The 20,457-nt window shown below is 42.0% G+C and overlaps 1 protein-coding gene across 9 annotated transcripts in view; it reads right to left on the bottom strand.

The window, feature by feature from the left end:
* The window catches only part of TEX10 (testis expressed 10), a 289,903-nt gene that overhangs the window by 64,607 nt on the left and 204,839 nt on the right, over window positions 1-20,457 (bottom strand). For all 9 annotated transcript variants that reach the window (XR_013624128.1, XM_078782092.1, XM_068123101.2 and 6 more), the window contains exons 13-14: window positions 6,335-6,415; window positions 4,566-4,717 (exon numbers count right to left, since the gene is read on the bottom strand). Coding sequence is in view for 8 of the 9 variants with exons in the window: in XM_078782092.1 (XP_078638218.1) it covers window positions 4,566-4,717; window positions 6,335-6,415 (233 nt within the window). In the remaining variant the exon portion in view is untranslated. The remainder of the gene's footprint in view (window positions 1-4,565; window positions 4,718-6,334; window positions 6,416-20,457) is intronic.

Genomic DNA, 20,457 nt, shown 5'->3' with positions numbered 1-20,457 from the left:
CGTTTCAGGATCTTTGACACCTGACCTTGAGTGATGCCATACTGCCGAGCAATAGCACGCTGTTTCCTGCCGTAATTTCGTAAAGCCACCACTCCATGACAAACAGCATTGTCGATTTGACGGACCATCTCCAGAGGAAGTGGCAATAACTTTTGTAGATGTGCAGCAGTTGTTTTCCACTCATACAGAACGCAACAACCCTTGTATACCCGACTGTGAAGCCAATCATCAAATGCACCTGTCGGTACATTTTGCCACGCCACCTGTGATATAATCCTGTTGTTGACTTCTTGCTGCGACAGACAATCAGTGACATGGTTCTTTTCATCACAAATAAATCATCAAAGTGCAAAAGAAACTCACCAGATTGATATACTGAGTTAAGAAAGTAAACCCAAGTCAAGAAAAAATATATATTCCATATTAAATGCCAAGTCTGTATATATATATAGGAGCAGATGGGTTGACTTCTTGCTGCGACAGACAATTAGTGACATGGTTCTTTTAACAAAGAAATCACCAAAGTGCAAAAGAAACTCACCAGATTGATATACTGAGTTAAGAAAGTAAACCCAAGTCAAGAAAAAAAAAAAATTCCATAGTAAATGCCAAGTCTGTATATATATATATATCTGTCCAGGAGCAGATGGGTACGACTGGGTACGGTGGGTACAGAGAGGGATGGGTTTGGGACACAAGATTTAGAGGCAAACACAGAGTTGAGGCAATCCGCTTTTTCACGTGCGGAGTCAGCTGTGTAGCTGTTTGAGATAAGGGAGGGGATAGAGGGGGGACAAACACCAGAAACAGATTTGACCAGATGCCACCAGGATTTGGAAGAGGGAGACAGATAAGAGAGTTTGGTCTTGAGAACGGAGAGATATTGTTTCCTGGCTCTCCTGAGGGTGGACACACACTTGTTTCGAGCGTTGTGAAAGGAAATGAGATTTCCTTCTGTTGGATTTGCTTTCCAGGAGACGAAGGCAAGTTGTTTCTGGGCAACAGCCTCACCACAAGATTCCCTGGACCATGGACAGGAGGAAGGGTATGGCATCTGAAGACGAGATGGGCTAAATCTGTGCATGAGAGAGAGCAATTTACTTTGGAAGAATTCCCAGGATGAGTTGATGTCAGAGGCGGTAGAGATGGGAGACCAGTCCAGATGATTGATGGCTACTTGAAGACCGTGCCAGTTGGCCTGAATGAAATGCCAGACTCGTCGACGCTGAGGAGGCTCCCTGAGAATGGTCAGAGGGATGTCCACTTTAACAAGCACATGATCAGATGATTAGATCAGTTTGGAGCAGAAGAAGAGCAGCAGACATTTTCAGGGAAGTTAGTCATAACCAAGTCCAGAAGAGAAGATGTTCCGTTCACTGAGATCCGGGTCGAGAAATTGACAGATTGTGTCAGTCCCAGTGAGTCGCAAAAGTCCTTTGCTGAGGAGCCATGGCTGGTGAGAGAGGTACCCACACCCAGCCAACTGGCATGGTGACAATTGAAATCACCACATATAAGGAAGAGAGAGTTGGGATGAGTAGATAGAAGTTGGTCCATATTCTCAGACAGCGAGAAGTAGATGGAGTCATCACTGTTTGGTGGACGGTACAACACACATATGAACAAGAGGTAGGAGTGAAGAGGAAGCCGTAGCCAGAGGTATTCCTGGGGGTGAGGTGGAGAGAGGGCAGTTCAGGGTGAGTGAGAAAGAGAGTTTTTGATAAAGATAGCAACCCCACCTCCAGGACGAGGCTCAGGTCTATCATACCGGAGGAGGGAGTAACCCAGGAGAGATACTAAGGAATCAGTGACATCATGAAGGAGGAAGGTTTCTGTTAAGCAGATCACGTCTGGTTTGTCAGAAGCAACCTGTATGGAGAGATCAGTTAAGTTTGAACAAAGGCCCCGGATGTTTGAGGTCCATACCGTTAATGAAGAGGAAGGGGGAGCATCAGATACAGAACAGGGGGGGAGGGGTAGGGTAAGATGTGGAAGAGGAGGAAGAGGTAGGGAGAGCTGTTGAAGGTGTGTCAGAGATTTCAGAATAGCTCGGAGAAAGGGAAGGATGGGGCGGACAAAAGGTTTGATGGTGATTGGGTGAGGCACAGTGCGGTGTTATTTGAGGAGGGGGAAGAGCGAGGCAGAAGGTTGGGGGAGATGGAGGTGAGAGTTGGAAGGGGTAAGAAGTGGGGAGGACGCTTTGAGGAGGAGGGGTGAGAGGGGGGAAATGGAGAAGAAATGAGGGTGGGGAGATTTGAAGGGTAGGGGTGAGGGGGGAGTTTATGAGGGGAGGGGTTAGGGGGGAGTTTAGGAGGGAAGGGACAAGGGGAGGGATTCGAAAGGGATGGGAGATGGGGGAGATTTGGAGGTGAGGGGTGAGGGGGGAGTCTGGGAGGGGAGGAGCAAGGGGGGGTCTAGGAGGGGAGGGGTGTGGGGGGAGTTTAGGAGGGAAGGGGCAAGGGGGGATATTTGAAAGGGATGGTGGGTGATGGGGAGGATTTGGAGGGGAGGGGCAAGGGGGAAGATTTGAAAGGGATGGGTGATGGGGAAGATTTGGAGGGGAGGGGTGATGGGGAAGTTTTGGAGGGGATGGGTGAGATTGGATTTTAGAAAGTGTACGATTAATGGGAAACGAACATTTATTGCAAAATGAGTTCTTGTGACCTTCGAGTCAAAAATACGTTTAAGGACGCTGGAGGGGGGGGGGGGGGGGGGAAGTGGAGTGTAGGTGAGTTTAGGGAATGTATGAAGGAGGCACTGTAAGAGATGGAATTTTTTTTTGGAATGAATAGATTTGGTGGGCAAGTCGAAAGCAACCTTTTAAAGAAGAAGAGAAAGGTGTGATAATATACGACAGAATACAGTACTTCAGGGGAAAGGTTAAACATTTTAAAGTTTAACAGTGAAAACTATCTGGGGAAATGGGGGTGAAACACGTGGTCGAAGAACGAACGAACGAATAAGAACAACGAATGAACGAATAAGAACGAATAAGAACAGAGAAGGAAATGTTTTTTTGTTTTTTTTTCGTTGAGATTTTAAACAAGGAAGTCGGCTATGGGGTGAAAAGACTGGGAAAAACAGAGAACGAAAGTTATTGGAGCACAATCGACGGACCGCTGAGGGAAAAACAAAGCCTCAAGGTCGGACACGGTTGGCCAACAAGGCCTCAAAAGACACGACACGAATTAACACGATTTTCTATATAGGTATGAAAGATTAACACCGAGAATTTTCCTCAGGACCCACTGTAGGTACACACAACATAAAATAAATACAGTTTTGACGAAAATACAAATGGGAACAATTACTTAACTTCGATAGCGTGGAGAGCGTGGACAGCTTCGAAAAGACGTAACCTCGCCGGCAAGACCGGATTTAATAACACAAGATTTAACAAGTATTTAATAACATGTTAACATTGTCCCTCATCATAGTAGACTATTGTAACCATTTGAATCCGCTGAAAAAAGGGATTTTATCCGATTTGGGACCCTTTTGGAAAATGGACACCAAATCCAAACTTGACCTACCAATGAAAGGGTCATGTAAGAAACTGATTTGTCCCTCGACCATTTTTACTTGCTGTTGGCTACTTGACAGCCTATAGTTTGTTATTTTATGTCTCATGTCGCCATTTTGAATAAATGGCCACTTAAATCAGGTTTCCTGAACAATTCAGCTTTGGCAACATGAAAATTCAGATTATATGCCTCAAGACTGTTTCAAAACTATTTCCAGATTGCTTTTACCATTTAGAAATCACGTGACCACTTTTTCACACACAAGGATTCCTACCACCAGGAGAGTCAGCTCAGAGGTTAGTGCACACACCTCTCGGCTCTCCTGCCATCCCAACTTGATAACTGACAATATTGTTGTACCCCATTGCCATCTTGATGGCTGGCTGTACAAAATAGCCAACGCTGCTGTGGATCGACCAAAAACTTCCAAGAAGTTCTGAGCGTTATAGGTCGAAAACTAAATTTGAGCAAGAACAATCACTTATCATCTCGGAAAAAAACTAGAACGGCAGTTTGACCTCACGTCGACCGATATGCCTCTTCCCACATTATTATATCATTATACATACTTGTACCAAGTTTGACATAATTTCCTTCAGCTGTTCTTAAGTTATGTGATAATGAAAACCGATTACAGACTGACCTTTGACCTCTCTAATCAGTTCATCTTTGCATCATAATACATACTTCCACCAACTTTGGTCAAAACATCATCACTAGTTCACAAGTTATGGCGGTAACAAGATTTTTTTTTACCAAACATGACCTCTGACCTTTGACCTCATGACCCCAAAATGTAATCAGTTCATCTTTACATCATGAAACATACTTGTACCAAGTTTGACTTTGATCCCTTCAGCCCTTCTCAAATTTTGTAACAAAAACCTACCACGGACGGACCGACGGACGGACGGCAGACAACCTGAAAACATAACGCCTCCGGCAACCTTGTTGGCAGAGGCATTAAGAAAAAAATATATCACCGGCATTAATTTCTTCCAGGAAAACAAACAAACGCCAGTTCACCCACAAGATACACACCTGTTTGGCTCACTTTGCTGCAATGCAGCAATGCAGCATGATACTAGGATTGTCTTTGTACATGCATTGGGTTCTTGATTGCCATTCCAGAGGCGAGACAAGGCCATGAGCAGAGAGGACACACAGATTTCTGGCAGCACATTCAGGCCATCCTGATCGCAGGCACAGACACACTTTGCTTACATTCTTTAAATTAACCAATGTGATGATATAAATGAGTTATGCATATTTTGACTGTGTAAAAAAAAAATCACAATTAACCAACTCCAGCTAATTATAGAACCACTTAAATTAAGAATGTGTTGATCTCTCAAGTTTCTGTTTTGCATTCTAGAAAGATGCAGAGGATGCACAGCTTCATGAAGAATCCCACTTACTAAATAAGTAATTACTAAATCAGTTAAGGGTGTAGTACTGGTGAACAGGTGAATTTTTTATTTTTATTTTTTTTAGCTGAACAGTTTCCTTATAGTCTTATAAACAAGAATCATGCTATTAGAGGTCATAGAAGTACCCCTAATTATTGAAAAATTCAAATTTCAATTCAATTCAATATAATATTTTGCATGAAATTTGTTATAACTTGGGAAATGCATCATTCTTTTGGGCTGAAATTTGGACAGGATATTCAGAATATCACTTCCTTTAAAATATGAAGGCTTTTGTTTATAGGAGTAGCCATTGTGGATTTATTGAAGGACAACCAAGTTTTATCTGGTAATTGGGATAATTAGCTAATTAGTGAACATTTGACATAATTTCACAAAATCATCTCATCAGGTAGTAGAGTAACACATGTATAATACATGTACCAAGTTTTGTGTGAAAAGAATGATAGGTGACATAGAAGATAGAAGTAGAAATGTGTTCTTTGTTTTTCCTTGGTTTGTATTGACGGTCTAATTTATGCAAATTATATGCATGTAATATGACAAAGAAGCGTTGAAACTGGTCTGAGTTAAAGCCAAGATTATATCTTTCAAGAAAAACTGAAAATTAGATATTAACTTGACTTTGTTTTTGTGTAAAGGCCTCTCAAAGGTACCTATGTAGTTTTCTCAATTTTTCACCAGTACTACACCCTTAAGTTGGCTATTGCATTGATGATTACTTCAACAAACTCCAATCATATCTTATACTTGAAATGGGTAGGCTAAGCCAATATCAAGGTCAAAGAATCAAAATGGAATGTGTACTGGAGACAAAAGGGATTTGACTGTGAACAGCAGTTTACATCATTAAAGTAGGTCACCTGTGGTTGTGGTCTATGGAGGCCTGTGTTTTCCCACACCTACAGGAGGGCGTTAAGACCTGAGTGAATTTTGTTTATGTCGTGGCAAAAAATATACAAACGAAACATAGACCTCCTGAGCCTCTAGTTTAATGAAAACTTTTCTTTCTATGCCACGGTTTCAATGATTTGGTAAAATGAAACTTACAACTATTCATTGCACTATGATGATTTAAACTTTAAATAATGTAATATATGATTGCTTCAAAGACAGGAAGGGCAAAATATCCTTTAGACAACATATGATTCATTGCAATGTTATCCCGAGCCCAGAATTGTAATTATGCCTATTTTAATACCTGCAAAGTTATGCGAGACATGGTGGGAAAAGTTGTCAGTAATGTTACTTATCCTGCAAACACCTTCCTTCCATTAGTGCACTTTCAATAAGTGTCCCCATTCTAGGACACACTTTCCATTCATGTACATCATGCACGCATGCCTTTTATCAATGGCAAGATGACACTGTGAGCCTTACCAGAAAAGTAGCAACTCCGTGAGCCAAGATTTCATGGGCGTTGAACTGCAAGCGAATCGCTTCCAAACACTGGCAAACGACCTACCCAAGAAATAGTAGAGTGAAAAAATAAATAAATAAATTAATAAATATGTATCAAGTAAATGCCAATACATATATATGTATTGGCATATATATATATATATATATATATATATATATATATATATTGGCATATATATATATATATTGGCATATATATATATATATATTGGCATATATATATATATATTGGCATATATATATATATATATATATATATATATATATATATATATATATATATATATATATATATGTATATATATATGTATATATATATATATATATATATATATATATATATATACGTCACGCTACCAGATTCTTGTACCAGATGCGCTAAACATCTACTGCATATAAACGCCGTTGAAAGGCGGCGCCGCGTGTTTCACCGTTTTCCCTTCCGGATTGATCGTTTATCAGCAATAAACCGCCGGAAATATATCTTTATTGGACACAGTTTCGTCTTATATTTCACCCACCGACGGAAAAATATACGATCTTTCGTTCTATGACAGTGGCATTACCTGTTATGACCGTTGAAGCCTGAATTTTGCTTCGGACTCGACGGTCATTTTCCGCGATTCCACGGCAACAGTCGCCTGGTGGTGCGCTAGTCGCTACACGTGTTTGTTTAGATAATGATTAATGATACTGATAATGAATAATACTGATACATGACTGATAATGATTGAGACAGTCATCATAGTTTGTGCAATTGATAAGACCTGTGCATGCTGCTCAGTGCTGTGCATCCAGTGTGCATGATATTTTATTCATATACTAGACAAAGAATATCGTTTACTGAACAATGCTGTACTTGTATGTACTTTGTGAATTAGGCTCACAAGACAATGACTTGACCTTTGAATCACACTTCCGACGGCCAACTTAATATCCCGTGGGGTTTTCAAGTGTAAGTAGTATGATGCCACATGCATTTATTGTCCTTCATGGATAAGTCAAGCCTTGTGTACATACTTCTTGTAAATGGTACTTCACCAAACATGTGTGTGAAAATTCTATACATGTAGGCCTACTCGTCAGTTTGCCTTGATATTTTGGCATGACAGCTTGGGCTGGCATACAGATGGGGGGGGGGGGGGGGGGTGGGGCGAGGATTTACAGTATTTGTGCACAGTTGCAATGCAGATTATGCTTGAAGATTCAATGCAGATTATGCTTGAAGATTCAATGCAGATTATTCTGCACATAATAAATACAGCAGTAGTAGAAGAAACATGAGTGTGTTTGTTTCCCATAAATTCCAATTAAAATCAGTGCTGGTCACAACTTATTTGCTAGGAAACAGTGAAAAATACAGAATATTGGCAAGGTGGCAAAAAAAATTGGCACTCGGCCAATAACTCTTATGGTGCTTTTATTTACTTTACTTGTCCAACATCATGCTCGAAAAAAACCTTTAGAACCCTAGAAATTGATTCTGATTGTAAATTACTGGTTGGTATTTTTTGCGAAATTTTCTAGATTTCCTGGCATGAAAAGTTGAAAAACTTGACATTTTGGGTAACACATGAATATTAAAATTTTTGTTTTCATGCATTTGTAATTGCCCAATTTGACCAACCCTGCTATTTTATGGAGGTACAGGGTTGGTACTTTAATGCTGCAGGTAGAACTCTAAATCCATAATTTGAGCATCTGGTACAAGAATCTGGTAGCGTGACACAATTATATATATATATATATATATCAAGTTTTACATGCAAAAGCTTTGGTATATTGTCAAAACGATTGGTATATCCTCAGGTCTATAGCAAAAGTTTCCATACATGTACCCCATTCCCAAGCACTTCCCTATTCGAGAATATTGTGATTTCCCCCCTCTCCCACACCTCTTTTTGCATTTGGTTTGTTCGTTTTCTGTTTCATCCCCATTTTCCTATTCTTGCTATGTTTCATTCAGCTTGTGTGCAGCATGTTCACCCCCATCTGTCGTTCCCCTCCCCTTGATCTCACTCTCATTTAAACTCTGCCGTTGGCATTTCCCCCTTTGCATTTTGGTCCATTCCATTCTGCTCTAGTTCTTCCATGAGCCTCAACCATGTATACACAAAGGTTGAAGAGATTTGGGCATTTTGTCAACACAAGCTTCATATGTTGTGCAAGTCAGCAGGTGGTATTGCCCTTAGAACCATTAAATGACTCCTTACACCAATACTGTGTAGAAAGAAACTTCATAAAAAATGCATGCATCTCTGCAAGATCGCGAAACACATTTCAACACAGCAGTGATTTAAGAGACCTAGATTTCATACTAGGAAGCCAGGAGTGAGCCAAGAATAGTAAAACCTGAAAGGAACCACAAATGACAAATTTAAATTTAAAAAAATCCTATATTTTCCCATTGAGGTTGCAGTCAGAAGGAAAGAAAGGTCAGCAATAACCATTGGAAAAGCGTCACCCAGGGTTTATTTAGGATTGGTAAATGCAGATTTGGAAAGCAGTAAGCATTGTGTGGAGGGGATGAATTTGGAAAATGCACTGAACAAGTTACACATAATCAAAGGGGACACTTGTGTGAGGTAGAGGTGCTTTGGGGAATTTTTATATTTCAATACATTGTGCAATTGTACCTTCAGCACCTGCTAAATCCCACTGTGCTCAACCAAATGCCACTTCCTTAGAGGTAATCAGCCATCATCAATTCAAGAGACCATTGTAACCAAATTACAGAGGTTTTCTTTTTTGAAGGGGGAGGGGGTGAAGATCAACTGCAGCCTGATTAAGCTCTTATATGAACCTACTCAGAATGAGTTGGTATCTTGCTACTTCCATACATGCCAAACATCAACCTAAAATATAATGCCACCAACAGCCCCAACCCAACACCCAAAAACGGCAAATATCGACATTTTAATGATGTGCAGTACATTAATTAGCAAATCCTATTTTGGTGCTTTAGGTATCATGAAAATATTAAGTAAAGATGGGGTCGTGACAAGCTTTGCTGAATTATAAACACAAGAAGCACCCGCTCCCAAGGAAACGGCCAAGTGGTTAAGTTTTTATCTTAATTCAAACGTGTAATTCAAAGTACCGCCTGCTGCATAATTCAAACACCTCACTGCACTGGAAAACATGGGGACAGGACTACTGTACTGATAAAAGATGACTTGCAATACCCTCTCCCACCTGGAGTGGCGCTATGAAATACACATTTACATAGAGAATTTCACCGTCCACTACTCCCTCCCCTCGTCCACCACTCTTCAGACCATACAGGCAAAGATAAAAACACCCCAATGCACTAATTAGGGTCATGCTGATCCCATGCAGCAAGTCTTGATGTAATCGGCCCCGAACTGTTGGAGGAGCGCGACAAACACGCACTCAAACAAACTCTCACCGATCCATGAATTATAGTAAGGATGAGCACAGTACATGTAGTCCAGTCAATCTGAATGAAAATATACCCGAACCTAAAAGTAATTGCAACAGAAATGTCTTTAGGGGTTTTCTCAATTAGTAGCACGCATGGAATGACATATTGAAAATATAGAAAAACATGTCCAGTGGAACAATTTGAAGACAACCGGTGGTCTGACTAGGAGACGAGGCATGTCAGGAACGCAGTGCTCTATCTGGGTGTTGTCCATGCCTATGTGTGCTGAAGTGAATAACTTAGCCAGAGTTCATCTTCGTGATGTACGAAACAAGTAGGACGGATATCAAATATCGGATATCAAATCCTTCCTCCTCTCCAATGGCTTGATCTCCGATCATCAATTTGGATTCAGACCAGGTCAGTCTACTCTGGACATGTTGCTTCTGCTGTCTCAACAATGGATGGAGGTCCTCAATGCCAAACAGGAAATTAGAGCTGTCTCCCTTGACATATCACGTGCCTCCGATACTGTCTGGAACCCCGCTCTGCTCACCAAACTGCCCACACAAGGACGTATCCAGGTCACGGCAGTTGAAGGACATTTTTTGTATACAAAGTCAAGGCTTGTGTAGGAGCTCAAATGTAGAATGGTTCAGGACGTGATAGAACAAAAGGAACAGTAGAAAGAGATGGGTGGGGAGACGTCAACATCAGGAATGAAGGATATAACATAGGGAGACTTGGATAAATAAGGCATATGAATGAGGGCTTTTTGGCTTTTGATTCTTGTCCTATTTGAGAGACATTTTGTAATCCCTTTCCGCAAGAGAACCGTTTAGTAGCGATCCCACATTGCACAGTATTTCCAGTGGTATAGTTGCGGGGAAATATGTTAACGTAGACGATGCTAAAGAGGTCGGAGAGAAAATCATCGATGCTATCAATGGACAGAGTGTACTTCAATACATATTTCGGAAGAGGATTGCGTAACTGCCTAATCTATGGCCACTTTCATGTTTTGGAGATGGTTCAAAGGTCAAGAAATCGATTCCTCACGAAATCATTGTTCCACTAAATATAGATTTCTCGATTAATGATATGTGATTCTTTGGTGGATTCTGCTTTCTATTTTAAACCTTGAACGGTTTCTGTTGCAATTAGTGTTATGTAATACCATATTTTCACTGTACTAATGTAAAAAATGGATTTTATACAGATTCTTAATGGACCAAAGTGGGAAATAAAGGGGCGAGAGTGGGGTTGAGGAAAAGGCACAGCTTATGGAGCAGGTATAATCACAGACTATATGTTGTGTATTTAAAGAAAAAATTCTCCCCATCAATCTTGCAATGTGAACTGCAACATTAAAACTTCCTTCTATGTTTAGAACAAAGAAATGTGCAGGTATGATGCAAGGTAATAGATTGGTAAAAGTTGAGTGTTTATTCATGTAATTAAAATTACTGATATAGTAATTGCTGTTACACTTACAAGCACAAGGCATGGTCATATATATATACTTTGTTCTATATATATATATATATATATATATATATATACATATATATATATATATATATATATATATACGTATATATATATATATATATATATATATACGTATATATATATATATATATATATATATATATATATATATATATATATATATATATATATATATATATATATGTATATATATATATATATGTATATATATATATGTATATATATTGGCATATATATATATATATATATATATATATATATATATATATATAGATATATATATATAGATATATAATATATTGTTATGTCGGTACAGTGGAGTGATATATAGATTCAGGTAGATCTGAATAGGTAGGTGCTCCGATGATCGTGGGTAGGAAGAACCATTGCGATGTGCATAAGTCAGGGACCTGTTTAGCCCGAATGTCGGATTAAGTGTATATTTGTCCCGATTACGAGGAATGGGCCGTGTTAACTAAAGTATGGATTATGTTAATTCCCCTGTTCGTGAGACCTTGTGATCTCTTCTTTTTCCCTTATGGCACTGCACATAGACACTAGGCAGGCGCAGTAGCACCACACATACTAATTAAATCCCCCCCCACAATAAAACTCACCGGAAGTCAGTTTGGAGCACTGCCGATGGAACCGCGGCCAGCGACAGCACCAACTTGTATAGCAACACACCTCGCTCATGCAGGCCGAAGAACGCCCCGGAGACTCGTGATTGGCCAGGGCAGACCAAGAAGTGACTCGCTATTGGGCGGGGGTTGATCAATGGGAAGAACGGAGTAAGGAAGGACTTGTGATTGGCCAGGGGCAGAGCAAGAAGCGCCCCGTGGATTGGTGGAAGGAAGGCTGAGAAGGAAGCGACGACTGATTGGCGACCGACCGATGGCATGAGGGAGAAGCGAGGCGGCGAATGGTGGAGAACTGGGCCGAGTGCGGGTGGTCTGTGGGGATTGGTGGAGAGAGGCAGATGACGTCACAAGCGGTTGATAAAAAGAGCTGAGAGACCGACATTTTCTCTCTCCTTTTTTCTGCCCTTCTTCTTGCCCTCCGCCATTGCTCTCTGACGCTGAAATCTTGCATTTTGCCCTTCCTCGCCTCTCGCATATTCCTCTTGTCCCTCCTAGTTCCTGCCCCTCTCGCTCACCTCTGCCCTCGACTCTTGCTGACAGTGTTCCTTCGAAGAGCGAAGAGCGGGGTCTCATCGAAGCGACTGGGAGACAAGCTGCACGCCTGCCGCTCGCGACGGACGGTGGGGCCTGGATAGCGTGCGTGCGTGCCAAGGACGTGCGGTCGTTCACGCCAACGGCCTGGGACAGCGCCATTCCCAAGGAGAATGCCATCCAACTTCGCTGATTGAGCTAAGAACCTACACATAAAATTACACCTTTATTTTCATTCCCATTATGCCATCCCTTTGTCTGTGTCTGGTTCTGTGCATAGGAGCGCTCATTAGGGGGTTTTAGTTACCGGCGCGTTTTTCCTGTCCCGATATTTATTCAATAAACCCTTGTATTATTCTTCCCAAACAATTTTACAACCCATCCCGGCTGAGTTAATTTGCAGGGTGAAGACATCGGTGAGGCCGTCCAAGTAAGTCGGTACTCTTTTTCCTCATCGCGTATCATCCGCCATCAATTTGAGTCGAACGCCTCCATTAACGCCCATTTCCACCCGTGGCTTACTCTCGGTCTTAACTGAGACTTGTATGGGGGTAGGCAATGAAATACCTTAGTCCAGATAGGATTGTATAGAGTAACGTGCTCCGTATGCCGTGAAGCCACCACGATGTATTTAAGTCAGGGCCGGATGTCCGGGTAAGCGTTATGATCAGTACATGATCAGTACAAAACACACCAGATCAATACATGTCTCCATGTGTGGGGTGGAGCTATGCCAATTAGTTAGGGCATATGGATACAATTCCCAGTGTGTAAATTGCCTTTGTGATTTTTTTCCCTTTGTTCTTATAAAGCACACTCGGCCAGCCATGCGATCGGCATGTAATTACAAATAACACAAGCACCGACGATACCCAGACGTGATTATCCCACCGAGCCGAATCATCTCGATGGGTGCCAAGAGTTGCCGTGAGGCCACTGCACACCCCGAAGACCGATTGGTTAAAGAATGATGGGGTGAGCGGGTCGCGCTCGGTGATTGGAGCGACTGTGATGTCAGAGAGAACGTTCGAGACCGAGGAGTAAAATGGAAAAGTCCCGCCATTTTTCTCTCTCTCTTGGTCCTGTCTTTGGTAGCAGGCGGACACATTTGCATTCTCTCTCTTGTGCTGGGTGTCATTGCGAGCAGTTGCATTCACTTTCTCTGCCCTGGGGCGGCGGTGGAAGTGGCCGCATATTTTTTTTTGGTGCTGGCTTCATGACGGCTGCCATGTGCACCTGAGAGAAACATCAGAGCTTTGGGAGCATGGGACAATTGGAGGAGGAAGTTTGGCTGTCGCTCCGCGGGTCGGTGGCTGCTCTGGGCGCGACTGCGCACCATCTTGTGCAGTTCCCGCACGGTGGTTCCGAGACCGGTCAAGGACACCAGGCGGAGTATCACCCAATGCACCACACCACATGTTATCTTAATTTTATCATTCTGTGTCTGTATACGAGTCTGTATGGAGGGTCCCTCATTTAGGAATTAGATTTTACTGTACATTTCTTTGTTATCCTGGCATTTATTTTCATTAAACCATTATTTGTTTCATTTCATTTGTTGTATTGTTGAATTGCCTGTCTTGTATGTTTATTTGTTGTGGGGATCGGATAACCCCCCCGTGTGCAGTCCGTCCGAGTAGGTAAGGACCTCACTACCCTCCACCACTCCCACGCGTGCAAAAGGTACCGCCATAGTTGTGTGTACACCTCAGAGTTAAAGCTCGTTTGGCCATCTGTCGCCCTGAGGTCTTCACTACAGGGTAGACGCAAAAATATATATGTATGTATATACATATATACATATATATATACATACAAGTTCAAAACACACATGGTCACAAGTGTGCTGCACTGACCAGGTCCTCAGTCGAGGTCCTCAGCATCATCCCGTTTCGGCCCTTCAACCTCAATACGGTCAGCTAAGGTGGGCCAGCAGGGGCACATACACCTCCACATGCAGCAACTACACCTGGATGCGTACATACCCCCACCCCCAGCGAGTGCGAATGCAGACTACAACAACAAAATCGCCTCCACTTCCAGAATCCACAGCACCAAACATGGTGGAACACTCAAACACCCACCTTTATATGCTTCACCACTCACCAACAAAACACCCCAAATCATTTTAAAAAACCACACACACACACACACACACACACACACACACACACACACACACACACACACACACACACACACACACACACACACACACACACACACCACCAACCACCTACCCTTACAACATACACCACTCAACATACAAAAACATACACTCGTGCAAAAATTAATTCATGCAAAAACACACACCCTCACCCACTCACTCACTCACATACACAAAATAAGAAATAATAATAGTTTTTTTAAAAACCGCACACAACCAACCAGCCACCTACCCTTAAAACATGCACCACTCATGCAAAAAAAAAAATTCTGCAAAACCATTCATGCAAAACCATACCCACTCAACTTCGGTGGTTATATACAGTATATACTAGTGGGGTCACCCGTGGGAATCCCATGGGCATGGACGTGTGTGATATTTGGACATCTTGATTTAGATGCTGCACATTAAATTTTACAAAATTGTGACTGACAATTCATCAGATCCAGAAATGGTGTAATGAACACAATTTATTTATTTCACATAATATGTGACCCCTCACTCCTCTCCACCTGACACTCTCCTCTCTCCACCCTACGCATCTCCAATCCCACTTCTCCTCACACTCCCCTCCAATACCTCCTCACACTCCTCTCCAATACTTCCTCACACTCCTCTCCAATCCCTCACACTCCTCTCCAATCCCTCACACTACTCTCCAATTCCTCACACTCCTCTCCAATTTCCCATACTCCCCTCCAATCGCTCCTCACTCTCCTCTCCAATCGCTCCTCACTCTCCTCTCCAATCGCTCCTCACTCTCCACTCCAATCGGCCCTCACTCTCCAACTTTTTGCTCCTCATTCTCCAACCCCTCGCTCCTCACTCTCCAACACCTAGCTCCTCACTCTCCAACCCCTAGCTCCTCGCTCTCCAACCCCTAGCTTCTCGCTCTCCAACCCCTCGCTCCTCGCTCTCCAACCCCTAGCTCCTTGCTCTCCAACCCCTAGCTCCTCGCTCTCCAACCCCTCGCTCCTCAACCCCTAGCTCCTCGCTCTCCAACCCCTCGCTACTCGCTCTCAAACCCCTCGCTCCTCGTTCTCCAACCCCTCGCTCCTCGCTCTCCAACCCCTAGCTCCTCGCTCTCCAACCCCTAGCTCCTCGCTCTCCAACCCCTCACTCCTCGCTCACCAACCCCTCGCTCCTCACTCTCTAACCCCTCGCTCCTCGCTCTCCAACCCCTCGCTCCTCACTCTCCAACCCCTCGCTCCTCACTCTCCAACCCCTCACCCCTCACTCTCCAACTCCTCTCTCCTCACTCTCCAACCCCTCGCTCCTCGTTCTCCAACCCCTCGCTCCTCTCCAATTTCTCGCTCCTCTCCAACCCCTAGCTCCTCACTCTCCAACCCCGAAGCGCCTCACTCTCCAACTCCTCACTCTCCAACCCCTCGCTCCTCACTCTCCAACCCCTCACACCTCTCCAATTTCTCGCTCCTCTCCAACCCCTAGTGCCTCACTCTCCAACCCCTAGCTACTCACTCTCCAACCCCTAGCTCCTCACTCTCCAAGCCCTAGCTCCTCACTCTCCAACCCCTAACTCCTCTCCAACCCCTCGCTCCTCTCCAACCCTCCTCATCGTTGTTGAAGCAGCATCCTGTGCGAGTCTGTGATCACGTTCGTCGAGGGTCTCGTTCTCCCGTCTCGTTCTTTTTCTTGCTGCATCCTGTTCAAGTCTGCATTGACGTTTGTCGACGGACTCGTTCGCCCATCTCATTCGTTTTCTTGCTGCATCCTGTTCAAGTCTGCGTTCTTCATCGACCGTCTCATTCATTTTGGAAATGGAAGTTTTCACGCAACGCATGAATTGTCACGATCCTCAAGAGGAAGTGTCTCGTATTCATCAAATGACAAATGGCAAGTAAATTACATTGTGAAAATTAAAGATTTCAAATAAACCTATTTAAAGTGTATGCGCACATAACTAAAAAAAAAAAAAACGAAGAAATATCTCTCGGTAATTTCCTGAAACATATTTTACTTCCGGATAATAATGATGAATGAAATAAGAACGAAGAAATATATGTCGTTTTTGTGACGACTGTCATCAAAAGTAAAAAGTAATATATCTTAGCGGAAATGAAAAGGCGAATTTTTAATATATGTCGACATTTACCCCGACTGTTATTTTAGGTGGTGTATTTTCGTGCATCATCGTGGCGCGATTTAAAATATATATATATATAGGCATTTTCCCATGTGTGCGTGAATGTTCTCAATTATTTCTGACAGCGAGTCTAAAACCATCGATAAAAATTAAATCAGATGGTGAATTCCAGATAAAATCGTGAGGGTGACTCAATGAATGGGCTTTATTTTACAGGCCTTTGAGAAATCATTTTGTTCTATAAACGGAAACTTTCATGGGATTCTCTTCCCGTTTTTTTTTTTACCGAGTCTAAAACTATGTTAGCGACTGTTAAAAATGAAATGATGTATCGAATTAGAGTTGAAATAAACCTGTGTGAGAGAGAAAGACAGCACGGGCCTGACTAAACAGGCCTCAAAGCTATTCGAGTTAATAAAATGGTGGATATTTGTTTACATGAAGCCTCTCCAGGAATGGGTGGAGCTACTCTGTAAACGGATTAAGCCACACCCCCGGACAGAATCACCGTAGTATATTATTATTATATATATATGTATATATATATATATATATATATATATATATATATATATACATATATATGTATATATATATATATATATATACATATATGTGTATATATATATACATATATATGTATGTATATATATATATATACATATATATGTATATATATATATATATATATATATGTATATATATATACATATATATGTATATATATATACATATATATGTATATATATATATATATATATATATATATATATATGTATATATATATATATATATATATATATGTATATATATATATATATATATATATATATATATATATATATATATATATATATATATATATATATAGTTATGTATATACATATATATATTGTTATGGATTTGTCACTTCCGTTGTTGTGGTTCTCATCCACTGTAAACATTTTTGGTTCCATGTACTATTATTGTTATCGTTTAAGTGAATTGGAGATAACTGTTTTCAAAAGGTAAAAAAAAATTAATGTTTTAAAAAGAAACCGGAAACCGGATCGGGAACCGGACGAGGAAGAAGAGGAAGAAAAAGAGGAAAAAGGAGGCGGAGCAAGTGAGGTCGGAGAAGGAGCCGAGCTGCTTGGAGGTCTGGAGCAAACGCTGGCGAACGGGGGTCACCAGTGAACATTGGGGTTTCCTGGGAAAGGGATTCCTGCGACAGAGTTGTTATCGCTGTGACAGATAAACCTGCGTGACAGGTTTTGCGGTTGATTCCGAAGAGAATCATTGGAGTGCCGTTACGTCTCGAGAATGGACCATTTGCCATTTTGCCTCGCGCCTGATTTCGCATCGCTCCAGGTTTTTCACCTCGCTTCAACCATTTCACCGCATCCAGACGTTAACCTGGTGTGTGTGTGTAACGTGGATTTTGAGTGTGAATTTGCGGTTCGCCGATTGGGAGCCGTTGAACGTCCATACCCGAAGGTGTGATTTCCCAGCCGCCTCTTGAGGACACTTTTGCCTATCTTTGGCAGTGTGACTTGTCAACCGAGCGGGATTCTGGTCTCGATACAACATCGTTCTGACGATCACTGGAGCGTGGATCGACTTTGGTTTGAAGCTGGGACAGAGACATTGGGAATGTTATTTTCGCTCACTTGGAGCACAGTGAGTTACATTGTACGAAACTGATGGTACCATCATAGGAATGATATGTTGGTTGTACAATTGATTAATATTGTTATTGTACTGTTATTCTTGTGTGACCTTAATACAATACTTGTTTGTTGGTAACAATTGGTGTGGTTTCACCATTGTTTTTTGACATACAGAATAACACATCTTTCTGCCGTGACTCCTCTCGGGGCTCGGAGGTACACCATGACCGGGGTTTGGGGAGGAGCACGTAACAGAAATTGGGGGCTCGCCCGGGATAGAATTCCCTAACATTCCCAAAATTCCCAAATTTGGAATTTTCTAACATTCCCAAATTTTTCAAAAAATTGGATTTTTTTTTGTGTGAAGGTTAACAGGTGCTAACTGATAGTCACCATGGTGTTTGACACAGAAAAGTTTGCGGCGTCCCCTAATGAGGCACAGTTCCAGGCATTAAAAAGATCGGAACTCATGATATTGGCCAAATATTTTAACTTGGAGGTCCGAGTTAATATGAAGAAAGCAGAGATGCAGACATTGGTGGTAGAGTCTTTAGTGGGACAAGGAACATGGGAAGAGGTAGCCTTGGATTGGTTACCAGAGGAAAAAGGAAATGTGGAGCTCCGGAAAATGGAGATGCAACTGCAGAGCCAGGAAAGGTTAGAAGAAAGAAGAGCAGAGGGAAGGAGAGCTGAAAAGGAAGCCGAAGAAAGAAGAGCGGAGGAAAGAGCAGAGGAAAGGAGAGCCAAAAGGGAGTTAAAGGAACGTGACATGGAGTATCAGAAGGAACTTAAACTCAAGGAGCTGGAATTACTGGGAGAACGGAGAGAAGTAGTATCCATGCCGGCTAGTTCAACAACTAGTGAGAACTCTTGGGATGTTGGTAGGCATGTGAGGCTGGTTCCACCCTTCATTGAAAAGGAGGTAGCCAAGTTTTTTTTACATTTTGAGGTGGCTCAAATGCTAAAATGGCCTGTGGGGTGTTGGACTATGTTAGTGCAAAGTGTTCTGGTGGGTAAAGCTCAAGATATATTTTCGGCTTTACCGATTGACCAATGTGCAGATTATGAGATAGTGAAGAAAGCCATTCTCACAGCCTATGAATTGGTCCTTGAAGCTTACCGGCAAAAATTCAGGAATGCCAGGAAGAGGGAGAGTGAGACCCATGTGGAGTTTGCCAGAATGAAGGAAACCATGTTTGATAGGTGGTGTGACTCGAAGGAGATTGGGAAAGACTTCAACCTGTTACGACAATTGATCTTGGTGGAGGAATTCAAACAGTGTGTCCACGTGGACATTAAAGTACATCTGGATGAGAAGAAAGTACCAGAGTTGTATGAGGCAGCAACCGTGGCAGATGACTATGCCTTGACACACAGGATGGGATCCACAAACCTAACTTCTAGTCAGGTTCATTATGTTCAGATTTATAATTTCGTTCTTTTTTTGTGGAGATTAGCAAACCTATACATTTTTGGAAAGCTTATAGCACCAGGAATCCGAAAAACCATGTTTCCATTTGCGCAAATTTTTCTTTGGCGGCCATATTGGATTTTCAAAATGGCCACCATCGGAAACCTATTTTTCGCGATATCTCAACATCCGAACCACCTAGAGTGCTGATTCCAACACCTATACCCACATTTTTGGGGATGAGGAATCACATGAAGCCATCTAAAATAATCTACACCTACCCTGGGATACCAGGTGGCAGCCTACAGCGGATTTTCAAGATGGCCACTTTCAGGAAACATGTTTTTTTCTGAATATGTATACCACATTGAGTGATGTTTCGCCTCAGTACAGTCATAGTCATAAATGGGATCATTTCAACATGTTCAGTTCATGTACATGGAAAGTCATTATATCAGACCTAATAGTTCATTTAAAATAAACCTCATGAAGCTCACAATTACTTACCTGTTGTCGTTTTATATATTTGCAGGTCTTGAGAGAAGATGAGTGAAGTTACGACTCAGCCCACACAGTGGCAGCACTGCATAATTTGTCAAACCGCTTCAGCAAAATATGGAACGCTTGTCCAGCAGCCCAAACCGGACTCGTTTGAACACTTGCTACAAACCCTTAATGATA

Source organism: Myxine glutinosa, chromosome 7, assembly GCF_964187855.1.
Source record: "Myxine glutinosa chromosome 7, kmMyxGlut1.1, whole genome shotgun sequence".
In the NCBI taxonomy this organism is placed as follows: Eukaryota; Metazoa; Chordata; class Myxini; order Myxiniformes; family Myxinidae; genus Myxine; species Myxine glutinosa.
The sequence above is the reverse complement of the archived record's forward strand: the minus strand, read 5'-3'. Positions and strand labels throughout refer to the sequence as shown.